This window comes from Rousettus aegyptiacus, unplaced genomic scaffold (assembly GCF_014176215.1).
Source record: "Rousettus aegyptiacus isolate mRouAeg1 unplaced genomic scaffold, mRouAeg1.p scaffold_m13_p_8, whole genome shotgun sequence".
Lineage (NCBI taxonomy): Eukaryota > Metazoa > Chordata > Mammalia > Chiroptera > Pteropodidae > Rousettus > Rousettus aegyptiacus.
Genome location: NW_023416311.1, coordinates 85,974,968 through 85,995,160, shown reverse-complemented (window position 1 = coordinate 85,995,160; position 20,193 = coordinate 85,974,968). Strand labels below are relative to the sequence as shown.

The window sequence follows — 20,193 nt, the reverse complement described above, 5'->3', positions numbered from 1 at the left end:
ACCTACTTAAAACTGAAGAACATCCCCTTTGCCATAAATTTAAGATGCTGGATACATTCTTCAGTTTATGACTGACATAAGGGTGATGCTACATAACCGATATTAATAAAGTTATTTTTTAACTGTAATATTTAAAATCTAAAGCTTGAATTGCAGATTCTTTGAGTCATGAAACTGCTGTACGGCTCTGGCTGCAGTAAAATTCTAGATCTTGATTTTTAATTAATGGATTGCTCATCAAATATTTCTCAGCAATAGGCAATATGAGAAGTGAAGAAGACAATGCCTTTTAAGAAAATCTTTCTCAACACCTTCTGCATGGTAAATTTTTACTGTTTTTCAGTAACATCATAACTGCAAATGGATTATTTTTTCCCTTGTAACAACAAAGAATTCCCAAGGACAACTTTGAATTAACTTGTCTAATTTGTCTGTCTTGTCTTTTTATTTTATTTATTTTAGCTAAGCCAGTTTTTTTTTTAACCATAGCCGTTTGAAAATTTATCATGTTACTTAGAAAATTTGCCAAATAAGCTAAATTTATGTAAAAAGAAATTCAAATTAATGTAACCAGTGTGATGTAACCTGAGCCACTTACGTGGACAATTTCCCTTTCCCTTATTTTTCCCATGTAACTTTTACATTAATTGATCATTCCCTTTTAGATGGGGAAGATGGGAGGAATTCTGTTAGGGCCTGAGTCTAAAGGAAGAGACCAGTACTTGTAGTGACAAAACATGTATTCCTGTTTTCAATCCTATCAACGGTTTGATTAATTTCTGAAGTTGGAAACTAATGGGCTGCTGGCTCTCTAGGCATCACTGGGCATTAATTTCCACATAATTATCAGCTGTAATTGAGGAGCAGCTGTGTCCTTTAGACAGGGTAAGCTTTCCCTGGTTCACCAGCAACAAGCAGCAGCTTTTTGTCTTACACTTGGTCTAGTGCACATGTCTATGTTACTAGATTGGCTCTTGTAGGTATTTAAAGTTGCTATTTATTTTGAAGTCATTTTGGTTAGACCAAACAATGGGTAATAGTGTTTGATCAGATTGATTTCATTTTTAAAAATTTATTTTTAAAAGCTAGTTTAACTTGATAGCCTCAAGCTGTCATGTACTTTTTAAAGAATTTTCTATGTGCAGTCGAATTTATATATTAAATAGTATTTTTAGGGAACAAAGTTTTCTGATTATTCTTGTTGATTTAGTTGATCCTATTAGTTACAGGAAAGTTTTGGTTTCAAAAGTTGGTGAAAGATTTTTCTTTTCTGTCATATTAAATAGAATATTATAAACTGTATTAAATAATGATCTGATATTCAAGGCTTTTTTTTTTGGATCACCATTGTATATTCAATTGTAATATGTTACAAAGAAACGTACATAACATCAGGCACTGGATTGGGCTGAACCTGCATGAATTTTGTAGTAGAATTAATTTTTAGATTATCTCGAGTACTTTCCCCATTTCTCTTGCCATTTCTCTTCTGCACCAAGTTATTGAGGAATAGTGGGGAGAAAAAGCTACTTAAAGGCATTGATTAGTTGTGTTTTATTAATATTAATGGGACACGTTATAAATATTTGGTTGATTGGTTGTTTATTTCATATAGATTTAACATCTTTCTCACCAAGTTTTGCCCTGGGACCTTCTAAAAAAATGTAATTTCACAAGTGATAATTCTTAAAGAGATAATGAGTTTATTTATTTACTATCTCTTTTATCACTAAATAAAGAGGTAAGCATTTTAAGGAAGCTGTAGGCTCAATTTTCCATAACTTGACGACAATGAAAATAATCATCAATGAAACACATGAGCTGATGCATCACAATTACATTAGGAATGGCCTGATTTTTGGTGAAGTCCATTGTGAAATATGCAGCTTCCTACTTTCTTTCTGCAAATTAAACAATAAGTCTATCTTTTTCTCTGATTGTGCTCCAAATGGAAACTGGCAAATGATTAATTTAAATTAGAATGATGCTGTTATAATTTTAAAGCTTTTTTTATTACTAGTAGTAAATAAAAATAGGATAAATATTTCTAAGAAAAGATGTTCATGGTTTATGGAAGGAGAGCCACATATTTCTAAGTTTTTGAGTTTCTGTCATAATAAGTAATATATCACAATGTGATATAATTTTATGAACTAAATTCAGCTACACAGTAAGAGATATACTACAAAGAAAAACACATTGCAAAGCAATGAGCCTCTGTTTTCTGTTTATATAATTGAAAAGATTATTTGTAAAAATAATGAAATCTCTTTTGTTCAATTTGGCATAATTTCATTTTCTCTGCCACACTTTTCATAGGTTTTTATATGTGGGTGCACTTTAATACTTTCTTAATTCTTACATACTCTGTTAAATAATCAAGTGAATTATCTGAGGAAAGTGGTTTTTGAAAAACAAGTTGATTATTGATGTGTCACAATGTTCTTAATTTATCTTACATATTACTAAACTTGTAAATGGATCTAAATTAGCTTTAAAATCATCATTTCAGAAATAAGGGTGGATATCCAGTGAGCATTTACATTTAAAAGAGATAATTAGATACCTTTTGATCAGAAAATAATTGTTTATAGAATTAAAAGATCTTAGAATTAGATGTCCAAAATTAAACTAAATGTTTTTTCTTATAAAAATATAGTTAGAATTTTCTGTTAGTTAACTTGTACAGTATCTTAATTATTGATATATATTGAAATTACAGTCACCAAAACCCTATATTTATCATGTCCTTGCCTGAGCCATGTCTGATACTTTTACTTATCCCTTTTTTTTTCTTATCTTATTGTAAGACCTTCTGTTCTGCCACATAAAATATCTATTTTATTGTACTCAGTTCATCCTTCTATATGATAAGATCTTCTTGAACATGAATCTATAACCCAGCATATTAGCTATTTCTTTTTTGCTTTGTGTAAGGTGCATCTTTGGTGGCTTCAACCAGGTTCTAACTAATATGTTGTAAAGACTTCAGATCATGTTAATATGTTGAAAATATGTCATATCCTACATATGTCCACTAAATATCTTCTTCAATGTTGATATTAATCTATTAATCTGCACTTTGGGTTGTGGGAGCAGAAAACACTCAAAAATACTAGCTATTAACCCACTCAATCCTATTTTCTGTTAATCAAATATTTCATAGTAAGATACTATGAAGAACTTGTAGAAAGCATTGTATAAAATGCATGTACCAGTCTAATGTTTAGTTCAAAACAGAAATAGTGAACTATTATACATACTTAGAAAGATTTTCAACAATTTTTTTCATGACATGTTATGTATAAAAGAGAAAAAAAGGCTGATCTGTTACGACTTGCTTTCATTAAACCAGTACTTGTACTGACCAAACACTGACTTTTCTCAGTGCTCACAATAACTTCTTTTATAATTTCGTGTAGTGTCTTTCTTGGAATTAACATAAGACATATTAGGTTGCAATTTGCAACATTTCTTCATTTTCTTTTTTTAAATTCATACATTATTTACCTATCCCAGAGACAACCAGTTCTTCCTTCATTTTCATAGTTTGTGAAAGATCCTATGTTATCAGTCCACCATTTTTTCCTTCAAGATATCACCATTTTAATATGCAATTCACATGGGCCAGGAGGCTGAGCTCATTTGGAGTACCAAAGTGTTGATTTGGAGTTTGATTTCCCTAGAGTTTATTCAAGTTTATTCAGTTTAAAATATTTCATCTTCACAGAAGACATTATTATACAAGACTGAAAGTATTCCACTTACATTCCGTCATTTGTTATCATTCCATGGATCCCAAGTGGAGGGTCTAGTCACTTCCTGGTATTTCATTCAACTATTACTAGATACCTCATTCTAATGTTTCTCTAGTTCTGTAACTGACTTTCTGCTTGAACTTCGACAGCTCTTTTGAATATCTCTTAATTCATAATGTATTCATGATATTGCATATTACATATAAACGTACCTTTTAAAAGTAAAGAAGCATTGCAAAATATGACACTACAATTAATCAGTTCTTTATTCATCATTTAATATAGACAATTTGGTGAGCATGGTTGTGAACAGATGTTGCAAAACTGCCAGATGCATACGGAACCAAATAATAATAATACCTGATTATACATATTAAATATTAAATACATGGTAGAAGTTATAAGTGTTACAGGAATTATCGTTATAGGTTATTACTAAAAAGGGTAGACATATACCCACAAACTTATATTGTTAACTTATTAGATAAGAAAGATCTTAATGAAAACATAGCTTAGCAAAAGAAGCAGTATTAAGATCTCAATCAATACAGGATTAAGATAAAGAATGTAAATTTTGGAAGAAACAATGCTGGCTTCGAAGTCATCTCCTGACAATATTAAATTGCCTCAATGGTAGAAACAGCCTGAAGGAGAAAAGGCAATCTGCTTTTACTATATTAGTTATTTGGCTCCTATCTCCTACTTCTTTTATTTTCATTCTTCTATAAAATAATGTTTATCCTTCTTTTTATATCTTTTTCAAATTTTGTTGTGATTTAATTCCTGTAGAACACTAAACTATTATGATAGTCTGTCTGTTCACTTAATGCATTAGGATACAAACTGAATGACAAGACATTACAATATATCATTCTCATAAATTTTCATATATGAACTGCACCCAGCTCTATCATTTATAAGGTTTCCATGTTTATATGTTTCATTGTATAAAAATCTATTTTTCTGAATCTTTTTCATACTTTCTAAAGAGTTATTTTTAAAAGTTCTAATTTCCTGGTAAAATAATTTTTAAAAAATTATAGATAAATAATTACATTGATGAATGAAATAGAAAGTTACCTTCAGGACAATAATTTTCATAAATATCATAGATTAATAAAAACTTTAATTTGATTTGCTAATATTTACTGATTACTGACTTGTGCCAATTTTCATGTTTTTCTTTTTCCTTAAGAATTTGAGAACGGAATTACAAAAGTGCTAGACAGAATGTAATCATCATTTAATGGAGCATTAATGCCTTAGTTTTAGTTTGGGAGCAGTGGGGAGCTAGCAATGGGTACCAAATGAAATGATATTTTCTCTAACCATCTTATAGTTCCATTTAACTAAATAACTTTTAAAAGTATAAACCAATAGCTGGACTTTGAACACAATATAATTTTTAAAGCATATAAAAGGCAAAAATATAGTTTATGGCAAAATGAGATGGCCAAACTGAATTATGTCCTTATTTTAATACAATTGAAATAAAGATTTTTCTACTGGAAGCTCTCCCTTAACTTGCAGGAACAAGGATCTTAGGTCACCACATTAATCACAATGGCAAAGGTTAGCACAGATGCTCTGTATATATACAATTGCTTCGGTTGACATTATAAATAGATATTATAATTAATATTTATTTCTATCTCTAGAATGTATTTAGAGTAAAAACTTATTGACTTAATGGTATGCCCTGGAAAATGTTATTGTAGTTCATTGTTATATATCATTTTATGAATTACAAAAATATGGTGGTGAATTTTCAAATTTTTCTAAGTAATTCTTCCTCATTATTATGCTTATACTATGAAAATAAATGGTGATAGCCCACAGATGGAAGTGCTCATAACTCTATACATGGTGTATGAGACAGCAGGCTGTACAGCAGAGCCAGGTGTTAATTAACTCTTGCTTAAGTGGAGCCATGTTTCTGAGGCACCTGGCTGGTAATACTAGAAGAGTGTTTAAAATGCTGGTCACACTGGACCTATTTCTATATCGTCAAAGAATGGAGAAAACCAGCCAATGATTCTAACACATATTCTTAAGATCTTATCTGATAAATTGCCTATGTTAGTGGAGTGAATGATGTTTCTTCTAGCTATTTGTTGCTTAAAACTTGAGCTAGCATATATAAGAAAAAAAATATGTTTGGGACATTGATTGGTCTTGGTACTGTTAAGGCAACTTAATGCAGTCATAGCCAATATGAAATTTAAGTAATATCCTTTATCCTTCTCTATATCAGAATATAATTCACATTAAAGCTTTTATGTAAGATACATTTTACTTGAAAACGAAATACCAGACTAGAATTTATTTCCATATGTTCATTTCCATAAAAGAATACACATCTGAGAAAGAAGAACACAGTGTGTGAATTGTTTCTTTTGTGATGTGGTCGTGTTTCTATCCAACAGAGAGCAGTCACCAGGCTGGTTTTCCTATTAGGCAGAAACTGGATGGCAAAGGAGAATTACAATACTCAGCATGCTGCTGACCTACTTTGTTGCTATAATTCATAGGACCTGTGAATGCATTTTTTTCTGTAAAGCTAAATAGTGACTTGTCAGCAAATTAGTTACCTTCTGTCAGGCAGGACTTAAAAAATTGTTAAGCAATACATTCTATTTAGAAAGAAATTGACAATATAATAATACAACTTCTAATTTGTAGAATTTCAAACCTAAAACACATTGCTAGACCTCAAGAGAGAAGAAACATATTTTAATTAAGATATTTTAGCTTCACTTTTTAGTTATATTATCTTAGTTATATTATTTCAATCAATCATTATCTAAGTAGTTAATTGGGCTTTGTAAAAGAAAAAGTGAACCTATTTTAATTTTGTCTTTATATATTTGCTGGACTATCAATAGATATTATAATCATCCTAGTTTTCAATATTCTACTTATGTATGAAAATTTGCGAATGAATAATTTATATTCCTTTTTTGTTCCAAATCACTCACTTAAAATAGGAGTTATTTAAGCTCTTTCTACTCTAACCCGCAGCATACATTTATTGTGACTATTACAGTTTTTGAGCTAGATGTGACTGACATATCTTAATCCACACTCTTTGTTGAAGGTTCCTGATCCAAAGCAGCTGATAGCACCTGAAATAAATGTCTACCTATTTTGTGTCTCCAAGCCTTTAGTTTATACTCCTCATAGATTTTATCTCAATCCATATGAGGCTGCCGCTAGCCTACCATTGTTTCAGTTGGAGAAAGGTAGTACTCTCTGTGTGGCTAAATTAGGGGTGTAGGAAAGAGGCTTGGATGAATGGTTGCATTTTCAAGTGTAGATGACTTAGCAAGCAGAAAGAGGGCAGTATTTCACTAGCATTTGTCCCCTGTCTCAGGATTCTTTGGGCAGTGCATCCATTCTGGAGGCCTCGATTCAAATTCATATTAATGTCTTTTACGCATAATTTTCTCTCTTATGGAATTATTAATTCCTTCAGAGTACAGTTTACATCTTGATAATCTCTTAGTTTTCAGCAGTTAGAAAGAAGTGGTATGAATGAAACCTTGTTAGAATGTAAGTACGATGAGGGCAGAGACTTTGTCTTATTCTCTATTGTGTGTTCAGTGCCTAAGATAATGCCTGGCACAAAGTAGGTACTCAGTTAAGATTATCAAAATAAAAGAATAAAAATATACACTTGTTTCATGGTTGCAGTAGAGGAAAATTAAATGATTTGCCTAAAACACAAAATTTTAATGGTAGAGGCAATTTTGGAATTACATGGATTCCTTCAAATCACAACAAAATAAAACATAATAAATGACCCTTGAGTTGGCTTAAAATATTTTGATTATTATATTACTCAAATAAATAAAAGTACAACACTAGAAATAAGTTTATTATCCCTATAGGCCTCATAACATTAAAATAAACAAAAATTTACAAGTCAAATACTAATAAAATAATAAACATATCTTAATGTCAATTTATTTTGATGGATGACATTGTTTTGCTAAAATAAATAGTTGCATACTATGCAAATATAGTGCTGTCATTGTACTAGTTATTATAAGTTGTGTAGTTTAACACAATACTGTACAATTGTGTTCTATGTAACAAGTGATTATGTTTCCCAACCCATTTCTCCTTTTGACTATGGTGAAAGTTTTATACCACATTTAATATGATATCATTTTGCTTTCATTTAGTATAAATGGATCACTAACTTATTAACCTATAAGCCAGAATTATTTAAAATAACACCTCATGACACAACACACTTTAACTACAAAAGTAGCTCTAGATTTCAAATTTAGGTCATTCAAATGACCCTAGATTCAAAATATGCTTTCATACTACTGTCAAATTTTATAGGATTGTGGAAAGAAAATTTGGGCTCCCTGAAAATAAACTTGCAAACTTGAATTGGAGAAACATGACTCTAAGAATGTATTATTTAGTTACAAATTCAAACTACTCTGTAAAGTCATTCCCTAAGTTACATCAAAATTAATATGCAAGTTCAAATGCATCTTTGTTTCATTTTCTTAGTTATGTTCTTAAAATCGATTTTTTATAATATTCATAATTTAAACAAAAAACATTATATCTTATCTCTTTAATAATAAACTAAGACAATTTCAGTGTGATATACCTAAATCACAGTCACAAAGTATCATGGGAATGACAAGATTTTCAAAATTAATTTTATTAGTCATTAATTATCTGACTAATCCAAGATTTTCATTTAGACAAAATTCTATAATTCAAACATTTCTTGAATAAAACAAAAGCAAATATTACAAATGCAAAATAAGATTAATCCCTGTTCAAGCTGCATTTTGAAAGTCAGTATCTCCTCCCTCATCAATTCAAGTAACCCATCATGGTTAGTATTAAGTTTTTAAACAAAACATTTAAATAATTATCTTTTAATGAGGAATTTATAAAGATTGAAAAGGAAATAACTGAAAGGAATTGAACCTACTTTTATGGAATCAAATGCAGATTAGAAACAGTTAGTATAATAATAAATATATTGGACAAATTACCTGTTAAAGTATAGTTATAGCATTAAGTCTGAATTTCTCATCATAAGAAATATATCGATAACTAGTTAGTGATATATAGGTATAGATAAGGATACAAGAATAAATACAAATGTAGTTAAGAGGATTTAAAAATATATGTAGATAAAGATATACATATAAACACAAATGTATTCAAGGAGGATTTAATATATAGAGAGATAAGGATATGGATATAAATGCAAATATGGTTAAGGAAAATTGAAAATAATATGTAAGAATATAAATCACTTAAAATGCAAGATAGAAAAAACAAGGAAGGCATGAGGAATTCACTAAACACCCTAATCTGTATAAAAAATTATTTAATATCAATATTAAGTTGACATTGCATAATTTTTAATCCCATAACCAAGGATGACTAGTATCGTGACCTACATCCATCCTTGTCTGGCTTCTAAAATTTCGCCTTCCCAATTTGCTTTTGTTTGTCCACATCTACATCTCATATCAGTCTTGTTACTTTTTAGTGTCAGAGTTCAAATGCTGATATTTTAGTGACTGTCAACTGCAACAGGCGTGCTGTGACTACAGACTTCAGCTTTTATAATTACTTTTTTTAAACTGTTTTTTTTATAGTCTATGCAATGCAAGATAATCTAATATGATTTAGAACACAGAAATTTTGGAGTCAAAGAGCTATTTATTCAAGTCTTGGTACTTTAATCAATGCTACCTGTATGACATTGGATAATTAGTTTAATTGCTAAAATGTGCAGTTTTCTGAACTCCAAAATGAAGGTAATAGTGCTAACCTCTTCCAGTTGCTGTGAGGATCAATAATATAGCATATTTCAAAGCACAGGGCTTTTATATAATAAATATGATATATAAATGTAGAATTATTTTTTCATATATTAGATTTTCACTTCTTTATAATTCTCTTTGTGTGTAAATACTCTTTGTTTTGATATGATAGAAAGTTTTATAGCACTCAGTAGCTTTAGGACAGACAATAATATTTTCAATATGACATCATTAAGATTCTTTATTGATACAAACATGTCTTTTTCATGGATTTTTATCTCCTGCACATTGCTAATATTCACAATTTAAAATATTTTTTGGTATTTATAATTGGATATAGACTTAACTGTTTCCAGTTCTTTATGTTAGAGTTAACCATGGAAATAATGTTAAAATAAGAGCCAATTTCATAAGTAAACCTGAAGTCAAAAAAAAAAAAAAAAGACCCAAGAAGCAAATTGTAAATTCAGGAAAGGTATTTTGTATAACATCAGGTTATAATAAAGATTTGATGATGTTAGCTTAAACATAAACACATGTACAAATAAGCACCTGCAGGTAAATTTCAAAAAAAAAAATGATAAAGACATTAAAATTTTTCTTCATTAAGTGTGCTTATCACTAGATATATTAAGTAGTATACTGCCCTACATTATAATTGTATAATTATATGCACTTCATAGATACCCAAAAATAGTCCTTTCACTCTCTCAGTAATGACAAATTCTATTTTTAAGATACCTAGGGAAAATTTTCAATAGTAATTATTTGCAAACAAATATAAGTTAGTACCAATGATAAATCATCTTTTGGCAGTGGTTTTAATGTTTTTAAGTTATTCACTCAGTCTTACAGAGCTGTTGCTTTTTCTTCCTGTCCATTAAAATATTCTAATACCATTTTTATACTTTGCTTCTTCGGTGATAAAATAAAAGTGACAAATCAATAATCAAACAGACATCACATATTTGAAAAGTGAGCTAATCAAACTCCTTGCTTTGTTTTTTAGATACAGAAACTTCCATATAGAAACTTTTCTCAAATAAACTTCCGATGATGAGTGACTAAATTACAACAAATTATGGTCTCACTGTTCTAGTCATTGGAAATAAAGTACAAAAACGACAGACAAATTTTTTGACCTAATGGAACTTACATTTTGGCATGAGAGAAAAAATATATAAACGCCAAACGTGTGTGTGTGCGTGTGTGCGTGTGTGCATGTGTGCGTGTGTGTGTGTGTCTGCCTCTATGCATGAACACTGTACTGCTAAATTTTTTAAGGATAAAATATAAAACAGGTCAGTGATTTATTAGACAGGGTGGCCAGAAAAGACTTCTGTGAGGCAGTGACATTTCAGCAGGAATGAATAAAATGAAAGAGAGATCTGGGTGAATACCAGTTCTCAGAGAAAGGAGTGAAAGGAATAAAGAAAAATAAGAGAGAGGAAGGAAGGAAAGGAAAGGTGAGGAAATTGGTGGGAAGGAAGAGAGAAAGAAAAAAAGATCATATTTCTTAACGGGTACTGTAAACCTCAATTTCTCTCAAATATAAAGCCTAAGCTATAGTTATTAAGAGAAAAAATGTATATTCTTAAGATGTCTGTGTCATTTCTATAACAATAACCCAAGATATTAATAGCAGAATAGTCTGGGGGGGAAAAGAGGGTATTGGATTTATGCCAAAGTTAGATTTTTGTGAAAGTTTCATAAACTTTATTTCCCATAAGGTGTCATACGTAAGAAAAGGATATTCTAATGAATAGTTAACTTAAACATTTTATTAAATGTAGAAGTTCTTTGACTAATGATTGGATAAAATAATTCAAAATAATTCAGCCACGAAAAAAGATGAAACATTACCATTTGAAACAACATGGATGGTCTTGAGAGTATCATACTAAATGAAATAGGTGAGATGGAAAAGGATAAGAACCATATGATTTCACTCATATGTGAGATATAAAAAAAAAAAACAACAAATGAATGAACCAAACAAACAAATAAATAAAAACCAAACTCGTGGATACAGACAACAGAATGGTGGTTACCAGAGGGTAAGGGCAGTAAGGGGAAAAATGAAGAGGACAAAGGTGTTCAAATGTATGGTGAGGGACGAAGATAAGACATTGAGTGCTGAGCACACAGATGATGTATTATAAAATTGTACACCTGAAACTTACATAATATTATTAACCAATGTTACCCCAATAAATTTAATTTTTAAAAAAGAAAGAAAATGTAATGCAAGAAAAAAATATTAGAACTTACATAAAAAGAACAAATATTTGTGAACATATATGTATGATATTCACTATTGTTTCAATTCCTTAGCGAGTGTTGCACTATGTAGATCAAAACATATGCTCTTAAATTTAATATGAACATGGATATATTTGGGTATGTAAATCAAATTTACATTTCACAGTTTTTTTATATTTACATATCTTTTAGAGAAAAGTTTAAAGGGTAACTTTTCCTTAAAGTTTTCCCTAAAAAGAAGTACTATCTGAAATGTTGTTGCACGTTATGCATATCTCACTTGCATTTATATTGTTGTACATGTCTCTGTATGTTTAACAATGCCTGGAATTGCATGTCGTGAAATGCTAAGTAAATGCTAAGATCACGTTGAAAGAAAGAAGTTATTCTAAGCAGTAGACATTTGTAAAAAAAATGTTGTATTATAATTATATGTGTGCATGTTTGTACATGTACCTTTGGAAAAAAATGTCTGAATATACACATCTAAAAAGATGTTATAACATATACCTCCCCAGAAACATTTCATGTAAATTGAATTTCATTGTAGAAGAGAAACATAATATCTATTAAAATATAACATAAAAAGAAATCTGATTTTATAAAGATGGAAGCAAAATTAAGTTTTCTGTAAATATCTATGGAGGAAAAATTACATCATTGTAACATAAACACTTAAAACTTTTTGGGAAAATACTGAAAACGCAGAGTGTAAAATAATACGAATTACTTACCACCATTTCATTTAGAGACACCCAGCAGTCCGGTGGGAAATCCTGCAGAAGTGGTACTAAGAACTGGAGGCAGCCGTCCCAGTGACACAGAAGCAGCATCATGCCGATGAGGTTAAAAATTCTCACCACCGCACTGGCGAGGTCATAGGTCATGTGGAAAATCTGTCGACCAAATATAAAATCAATTCTTATACTCAGTTTTTAAAAAAAGTCAAGAATACTACTAGTGTTAGTAGGCATTGACATTAGGTAGTGTATCGATTTAATAAAAATATGAGAACTGTTACAAATAGAAACAGATTACATTTCTTTGTCTTTACGCTGAGACCTGGCACTCTGCTTTATGACACTGTGGGTTCTCCACAAGGGACAGAAATAAAATGAATATATTAAATATACAGAACATGTCTTAAAGAACATTGGTTTTGCCAGTAGTTTTCATCTACTGTTCTTCTGGGCATTTTAGCAAAGCTGCTTTGAAAGAGGGTGATGGGCCCCACTTCTTCTCTTCTTCCTGTCCCTTAAGTAAATGGACTTATTGAAGGAACAAAAAAAAAAAAATAAGCTAAGAACTGAAACCCATTAACAAAAAGAGATTAATTGCAAAATGTAAAGTAAGATTAAGAATTAATCACGGTTACCTTTTAGCTGTATGAGTAGAGGTACTTCTTTAATTGTATATATTGAACACAAATAGTGGACTTTGAGGTGACAGTTCCTTGAATTTAATTAAAAAAAACAGTTGTGCAACACTTTTTAAAAACTGAAATTATTTCAACCTGTATCATGTGTATGGTACAAGCTTTTCTTTCCTGTGAACTTTTCTTACTAATATCTTCCTGAAATTAATAAATACAGCTAAATATGAAAAGACACACCTTGAGAACTTAGAATCATATTTTGTATAGTTCACCAAAAGAATTCTATTTTAGAAGAAAGGAGGACAACATGTATTGAGAAACTATTGGAGAAATACCACAAAATTTATATTTTAATTTAGAAAATCACATCTTTAAGGAAGCTTCTATAATTCTTAAGCAATACATACTGAGGTATATAGAGGTAAAATGACAGGACTGCTGGGGTTTAACTTATAAAATCACCAAATCTGTCTTCAATTAAATGCTTTTCACTTTGATACATTTCTATTACCATTAATTCTTGCTTGGAACAATCTTCCTTTTGACATAATGATTAGAGTGAGCAAAAAAATCTTTCTTTGTGGAAGTGTACACACTGTTCTGAATCCCTTTTAAAAGTAAGTTTGAGATTCTAGATTTAAAAGCAACAGTTCATGTATTTTGATATTCAAACATCCATACACACAATTTATCTAAGGTAATAATAATTTTATTTTCCTCTAAGTTATTTTTTAATTGGTTTTGTATTTGGCAAACCCACAGAAAAATCTTTTTGATGTTATTCCCTGCTATATTTCTTGGCCACTAAATTTGTAAATAGAAATTGTATCAATATTTGCATAAATAATTTTTCATTAAATTGATAGAATAAAAATAATAAAAAAGCTTTCTACTATTAAAGTAGAAAAAATAACCATGGATTAAAAATTTTTTTGTTTATTAATAGAAGTCTATCTACCTAAGTATTTCTGAAAAAATAGTTCAACATATCTTTTGAGTAAGTGTTGCATTGTTGGGAAATAGAATAAAGTTACAATAAACTTCTGGATCGAACAAGAAATTAATTACCTTTTGACCTAATTCTTTGAAGTAAACAATAACTATCTAAAACTCTTTGCCAAAGTCTGTAAATTATAGGTATGCAGGCAGCAATCATCATTCAATTATCAGACTGTAGTGTGGGATTTGGGATGTTACAGACAACTAGAGCCATTCTTAGTGAAGCTGACATTTATGGATTTTCTACATTATTTTTGTGGAATTATATTTTTGGGTAAAATCTTAAAAGATTTTAGTGAATTAAGATAACATTGGTAATAGTTATACACCAATCCCTTTAAGAAAACCATATTATTTCTGAAATGTTTTCTAGAGAAACATAATCACTATTTTCATAAAGAAAGTTAATAGGGATATAAGGCCTTTTATAAGATATTAGAAGCACATTTTTCCTTTCCTTTTTCTCCCACTTCTCTATAATTACTGAATTCCTATTATAACAGGACAATCCCCAGAATTAAATCTGTTCTCTACCCTATTTCCATTTCCAATCTCACAATGTTACTATACAATGCTAGTGCAAGATTTATATACTAACTCTACTATTTAGAGAGTACTCAGTAAAAGGGCACATAATTAAATTTTATAAATAGTCTCCCCTTTTGGCCTTTAACATTCTGCGTTCGAAAGTGATTTCACTTTTTGGAGCGAACCCAAAATCTAACTCTAGAAGATGCAGAAGCAAGTTGGAAATTTTGACACTGGTTAATATCAGAGGCTAATTTAAAATATCAGATTCATACATTTCCATTCTGAATTACCTACTTGACAAAAGAACAGCATAACATACGTACTGTTAACTTGGGCACAAACAGACACAAATGTGTGCAGTGCCTGGGCCCAACCTGACTGTCACTTGAGCTCTTTTATTAATTTAAATCTGGCAGGTTGCTGATATTATTAATGGCTCTGTTAAAACCTTGCTCACAGAAGATTTGGATTGAGAAGACTATTTTCTTAGGAGCATATACATCTGTAGATAGTTACATTAACCAAAGATGTAAACATCTGATCTAATTTATGCATAACCAGTTCTTATTGTCTAAGGGAGGCTTGTAGCATAAATCTAAGTGCAACTTTACTCAGCTTCCTGGTCAAGAAGACAATACCATTGATTAATATTTTTAGTTTTTTCCATCTATGAGGTGAATATCATCTGTGAGGTGATAAATTCCTTTTTAAATCAATTATCCTAACACACTTCTTGCAAACTTGACTATATACAAAACTGACAATATAGATGATGCTCAGTAAATTCCGGTTAAATGAATGAATGAGAATGTTGCAGGAGTTTAACAATAATAGCATAAGTAACCTCTTATGATCTTAAGAGTGTGAAGCTTTTGCTTTTGTGTTTAAAACCAGGGAACTACAAAAAATAATCTTCATAATTTTCTACCTTTCTCGTACTCTGACTTGAAACCTCATTTGAGTGCTCAGGATGTGGGTAGCAGAAAGACAGGCTGTTCCAATCACTAGCAATACACTATCAAGTGGAACTTACAAGAGTCAACTGAAAAAAAAATTAAAGTAAGTTTTTAAAGCAATACTTTAATTTTATTTTTATCAAGAACGAGACTACAAAATACGTCACTGGAAGGCCCTGTGTTTTATATTTGTCCAGCTCAGAACATTGTGTTGTTCTTCAGTGAGAGGAAAGATCTGGTCATAAATTCCCCCTCAATACTTTTTATAACACTACAATTCTAGAATTCTGTCCATTGGAGTCCAATGATTACAGATAAGATAGCTAATTAACTTTCCAAAACTGAAGAATGCTCTAAGATAATTTGGTTCAGAATTCCCAGTCTTCTCCTAATATCTGCAGAATTGCTTACCATATGTATAATTTTTTGCAATATTGTTCCCAGGAGCAATGTATATTACATCCTGTTTCTAAAAGGCCAGATTCCAAATTGTATTGTATGGCAGATATCCATAAATTAACAGTCCTTTCAAAATGCTTCTGCATTCTTTCCTGATAAACACTGGATTCAGGAATCTCTCAATCTAATAAACCACCTATGAAATCAGTTGGCCTTAATGGATCCTTAACTATTTGATCTGTGTTTTACCTAACCACAAAAATTGTCAAGAGCAATTTAACACTTTTTATAGCATGCAATGAAATGTCCTTAGTCTTTGACTTCACAAATGGGAGTCATTTATAGGCTAGATTGTTTCTATGACTGCGATATTTATTTAAGTCTTAGAACATACCTTCAGAATTCTTATCAAAGTAACACTATGAAAATCAAATGGAGCAGAATTGGCTCTCTTGGCAGAGGACATTCTTATTGTTAGGTTTAATACAAGTTGGGTTCTTTTTTTCCTCTTTATAAATCTCCACTTATATAGCTTGATATATCTTTTAGATAGAGTGTCTGTACGCCATGTGGTTGACAACACAACACAAGAAAACATTAAGCTACTCAGTTTGTTTCACAGCTAATGTACATCTAGGATTTTACATGTACTTGCCCTATTCAATGGTAAAATCAGTGTCTTAGGAGCTCTACTTCACTTTCTGCAATTCTTATCTTAAAAATGACCCAGGTTATCTTACTGGGTTTTAGGTACAAAGTATGGATAGCAACCTTACTGAAAGGTTTTCCTTAGTATATGAGAGAATAATAGTCTCACAGTAATCTCTTTGAACACACTGACCAGTGACTGCAGTGATTGGACTTATGTTATTAGTCCCCTACAACGGGGGTCCCCAATCCCTGGACCATGGACTGGTACCAGTCCGTGGCCTATTAGGAACCAGACCACACAGCAGGAGGTTAGTAGCAGGCCAGCAAGCCAAGCTTCATCTGTATTTGCAGCCACTCCCCAGCGCTAGCATCATTACCTCAGCTCCACCTCATATCATCAGGCATTAAATTCTCATAGGAGCATTGATCCCTGGTGCCAAAAAGTCTGGGAACCACTACCCTACATTATCTAAGATCTCATTAGGAATGGCCAGACCATACCCTCAGAAAAAGACAACCATCTGGGCCTTTCGTCTCTATAAGCCTCCATAGTCACCTCGTATACCTATTGTCAGAGCCTCATGTTATTGAGTGCTTTTTTTCCAGGACTCTTCTTTCTATTGTCCCTTCTCAAACTCCCTCTACATTACCTATTAACTTTCTATGTCCTCAGCCTTGTTATTAAATTCTTCTTCTCTTTCTATGCTTTTCCTGAGACTTATGAGTCCCCCCTAACTATCTCCTCAAAGGTTCAGCTTCTCTGATACTTTCTCAAACAGAGTCGGTTCGATTCTTTCATACTTCATAAGTTTTAGGTTCTGATGGCAGTACTCTCATATTCCCGTCTCCCCTTGGTCACTTTAAGACAATTATTTGTCTATCTGTATTTAAAAAAAAAAAAACAAAACTCATTTTCTTTAGCGTTCATTCTATTTCACTGTTCCATCAATAATTTTACCTCATTTCTGGCATTTAAAAAGCTCTCAGTCTGCAACCACAATACATCTCCATTTATTAAAAACTCTGTGTTTTTCCATTGCCTTTTCTCTACAAAATGTGAACATTTGATATACCAAAACAGCCCTCGTTTATACCTGAGCTACTAAAGATTACTGGAGAGGAAACTGTAGATTGCTGCTACTAAAAATTTTTAAAGGATAGCAAACCTGTTTGAGACCCTTGGCTGTGGTCTATTCCTAATGCTATTATATATATATATATATATATATATTCCTCTTTCTTATTCCTTCAAATCCATGACTATTTTGCTCAGTTTCAGCTTAAAGTTTTACCTTTTCTGGAGGAAAGTAACATTCTTATGTTTAAATTTCCTGAACTATGTTTAAATTTCCTTCCATATCTTCAAACAAACATACATTTGTAGCTTTACTTATTGTTTTTCTTCCTAGTCTCAAAAGAATATGTATCTTTTATTCAAAACAAATTCCTACCAGTCTTTTGATGTTAACCTGATCTTTTTCTCCTCCAAGAACCCAAACAATTAGTTCAGAGCTCTTCAATCCATCGTGAAAACCAGTTCTCTCTCCTATCAGTTGTAGACAGACACTTTTGTAAAATACAGTACAACTGAATGAGCATATAATTAAATTTTTAAAAAGGCACATGCAATACAAGCCTACTGCTTATACTCTTGGATTTGGTGGCAATATCAAATTGCTCTAATTACTTGATTACTTTTTCTTCAGAATTATTAACTTTTTACACACTAGCTTTACCACATATATTTAGAATCAGTAAAATCTCTCAATTCCTCAAAAATGTTTTAAGTTGAAGGAGAATCTTCATTTCATATGTACTTTCTTAATTTTTTTTTCCCTTTATGATTTTCTCAGTTTAGCTTCTCAGAAAAACTCTTCTCACTCAGAGAGAGAAAGAGTTGGCCTGCCTTACAGCATAAAGTGTTTATCTTTTCAAAGTTATATGTTCAAATTAATATCTGATGTAAATCCAATTTCCTGAAAGTCATACTGTCATAGCTACTCTGTGTCTCTGTTCCTCTCCCCCTTTCCCATATAAGTGGGGAATGTAAAGCTACTTAAGGCTGACTTCACTTCCCCAAAGAGGGAATTGAAACAAGAAAAAATATACATCTGTTCGAACACTCTTTTTGAAGTGGCACAGATATCTTATCATTGGAACTATAGGAAAAGATATGTCTGATCACATGACTCTGCAGTAAACTAAACAGTACTTATATATAGTCATAACAATTATAGAACCAAATGTACAAGTCATCAATCATGACTGTTAAAAAATAATGTACAGCTGATTGAGCATGTATCATTTTGATCATGTCCACATATTTATTTAACAAACATATATATATATGTATAAAATAAAAAAGCAATTTTAGATATTTTAGTTGTAAAAAAGTTTGTCAGGTATCTAAACTTTTATCTTTACATTGGTATCTATGAATTTGTTTTGTTACTTTGCTACTGTATGATGTATCAGCAATTTTTAATCATATGTATTATATTTAACGTAGGATTTAAATTCCATATACCTAAACATTTAGGTAAAGTGTGTCTGTTTTGCAAGATTGCTCTTTATTTAGCTTTACTAGTCTGAGAAAAAACAAAGATCATGAGTTACTAAGGAAATAGAAACATGAGAAAATATTACAATATGAATTGTTTAAACATTTTTGGTAGGAAACAGTGATAGGGAGCAGTTATAAAAATACAAACCATAAATATTGGGAAGCACATTGGATGCCTGGTGGTACAGAGCTGATGCTAAACAAATATTATTATTTTTTTTTTGCCAACAGTGGTTATTTAACTAACAATGAATTTCCATAAGTGGGTCAGTACTAAAGAATACCTGAGATGAAATATTTCTACTAGTCTTACTCATTTTACCTTGAATTTCAAGTCAGTGTCAACTGACAACTGGGAATAGGTCAGAAACAAATGTGCTTATGATAGCTTGCATTTTGTTAACTGAATATACCCAAATCTTCACATTAAGTACCTTAGAAAAAAGAAGTATATCTTTTTAACTTTTATGAGGATTATGTGGTATAAGAGAACACCTATTTATTGGAGAGTGCCCTAGAAAAGTGAAAGAGCAAGTATAATCCCTATGTGTATAATTTACTTTAAGAAGTAGCATACACACTGGGAAAATCAAATTACGAATGAATATTGAAAATGATCTTACTAAGAAGAGAGTTTGATGGATAAGTACTCTGGAAAAATTAAATTAATTAAAATTAAACTATTTAAGTTTACTGTATATTCTATTACACATTTTAAAGGACTATAAGTGTAGACAATATATACAAATTGTATGACTACTAAAATATTTAAATAAGGAATATAAAAATTTAAGATGCATGTTTAAACCTTTAATGATGGTTATGTGAAGGCTATTCAATGTTTTTACAAAACACACTTAATTTTAGGATGAATCCGGCATTATAA

The 20,193-nt window shown here is 30.8% G+C and overlaps 1 protein-coding gene across 1 annotated transcript in view; it reads right to left on the bottom strand.

Annotated features, from left to right (window-relative positions):
• HCN1 (hyperpolarization activated cyclic nucleotide gated potassium channel 1) overlaps positions 1-20,193 on the bottom strand; it is a 315,929-nt gene that overhangs the window by 121,529 nt on the left and 174,207 nt on the right. The window contains exon 3 of the mRNA XM_036225740.1: positions 12,568-12,729. Coding sequence (XP_036081633.1) covers positions 12,568-12,729 — 162 coding nt within the window. The remainder of the gene's footprint in view (positions 1-12,567; positions 12,730-20,193) is intronic.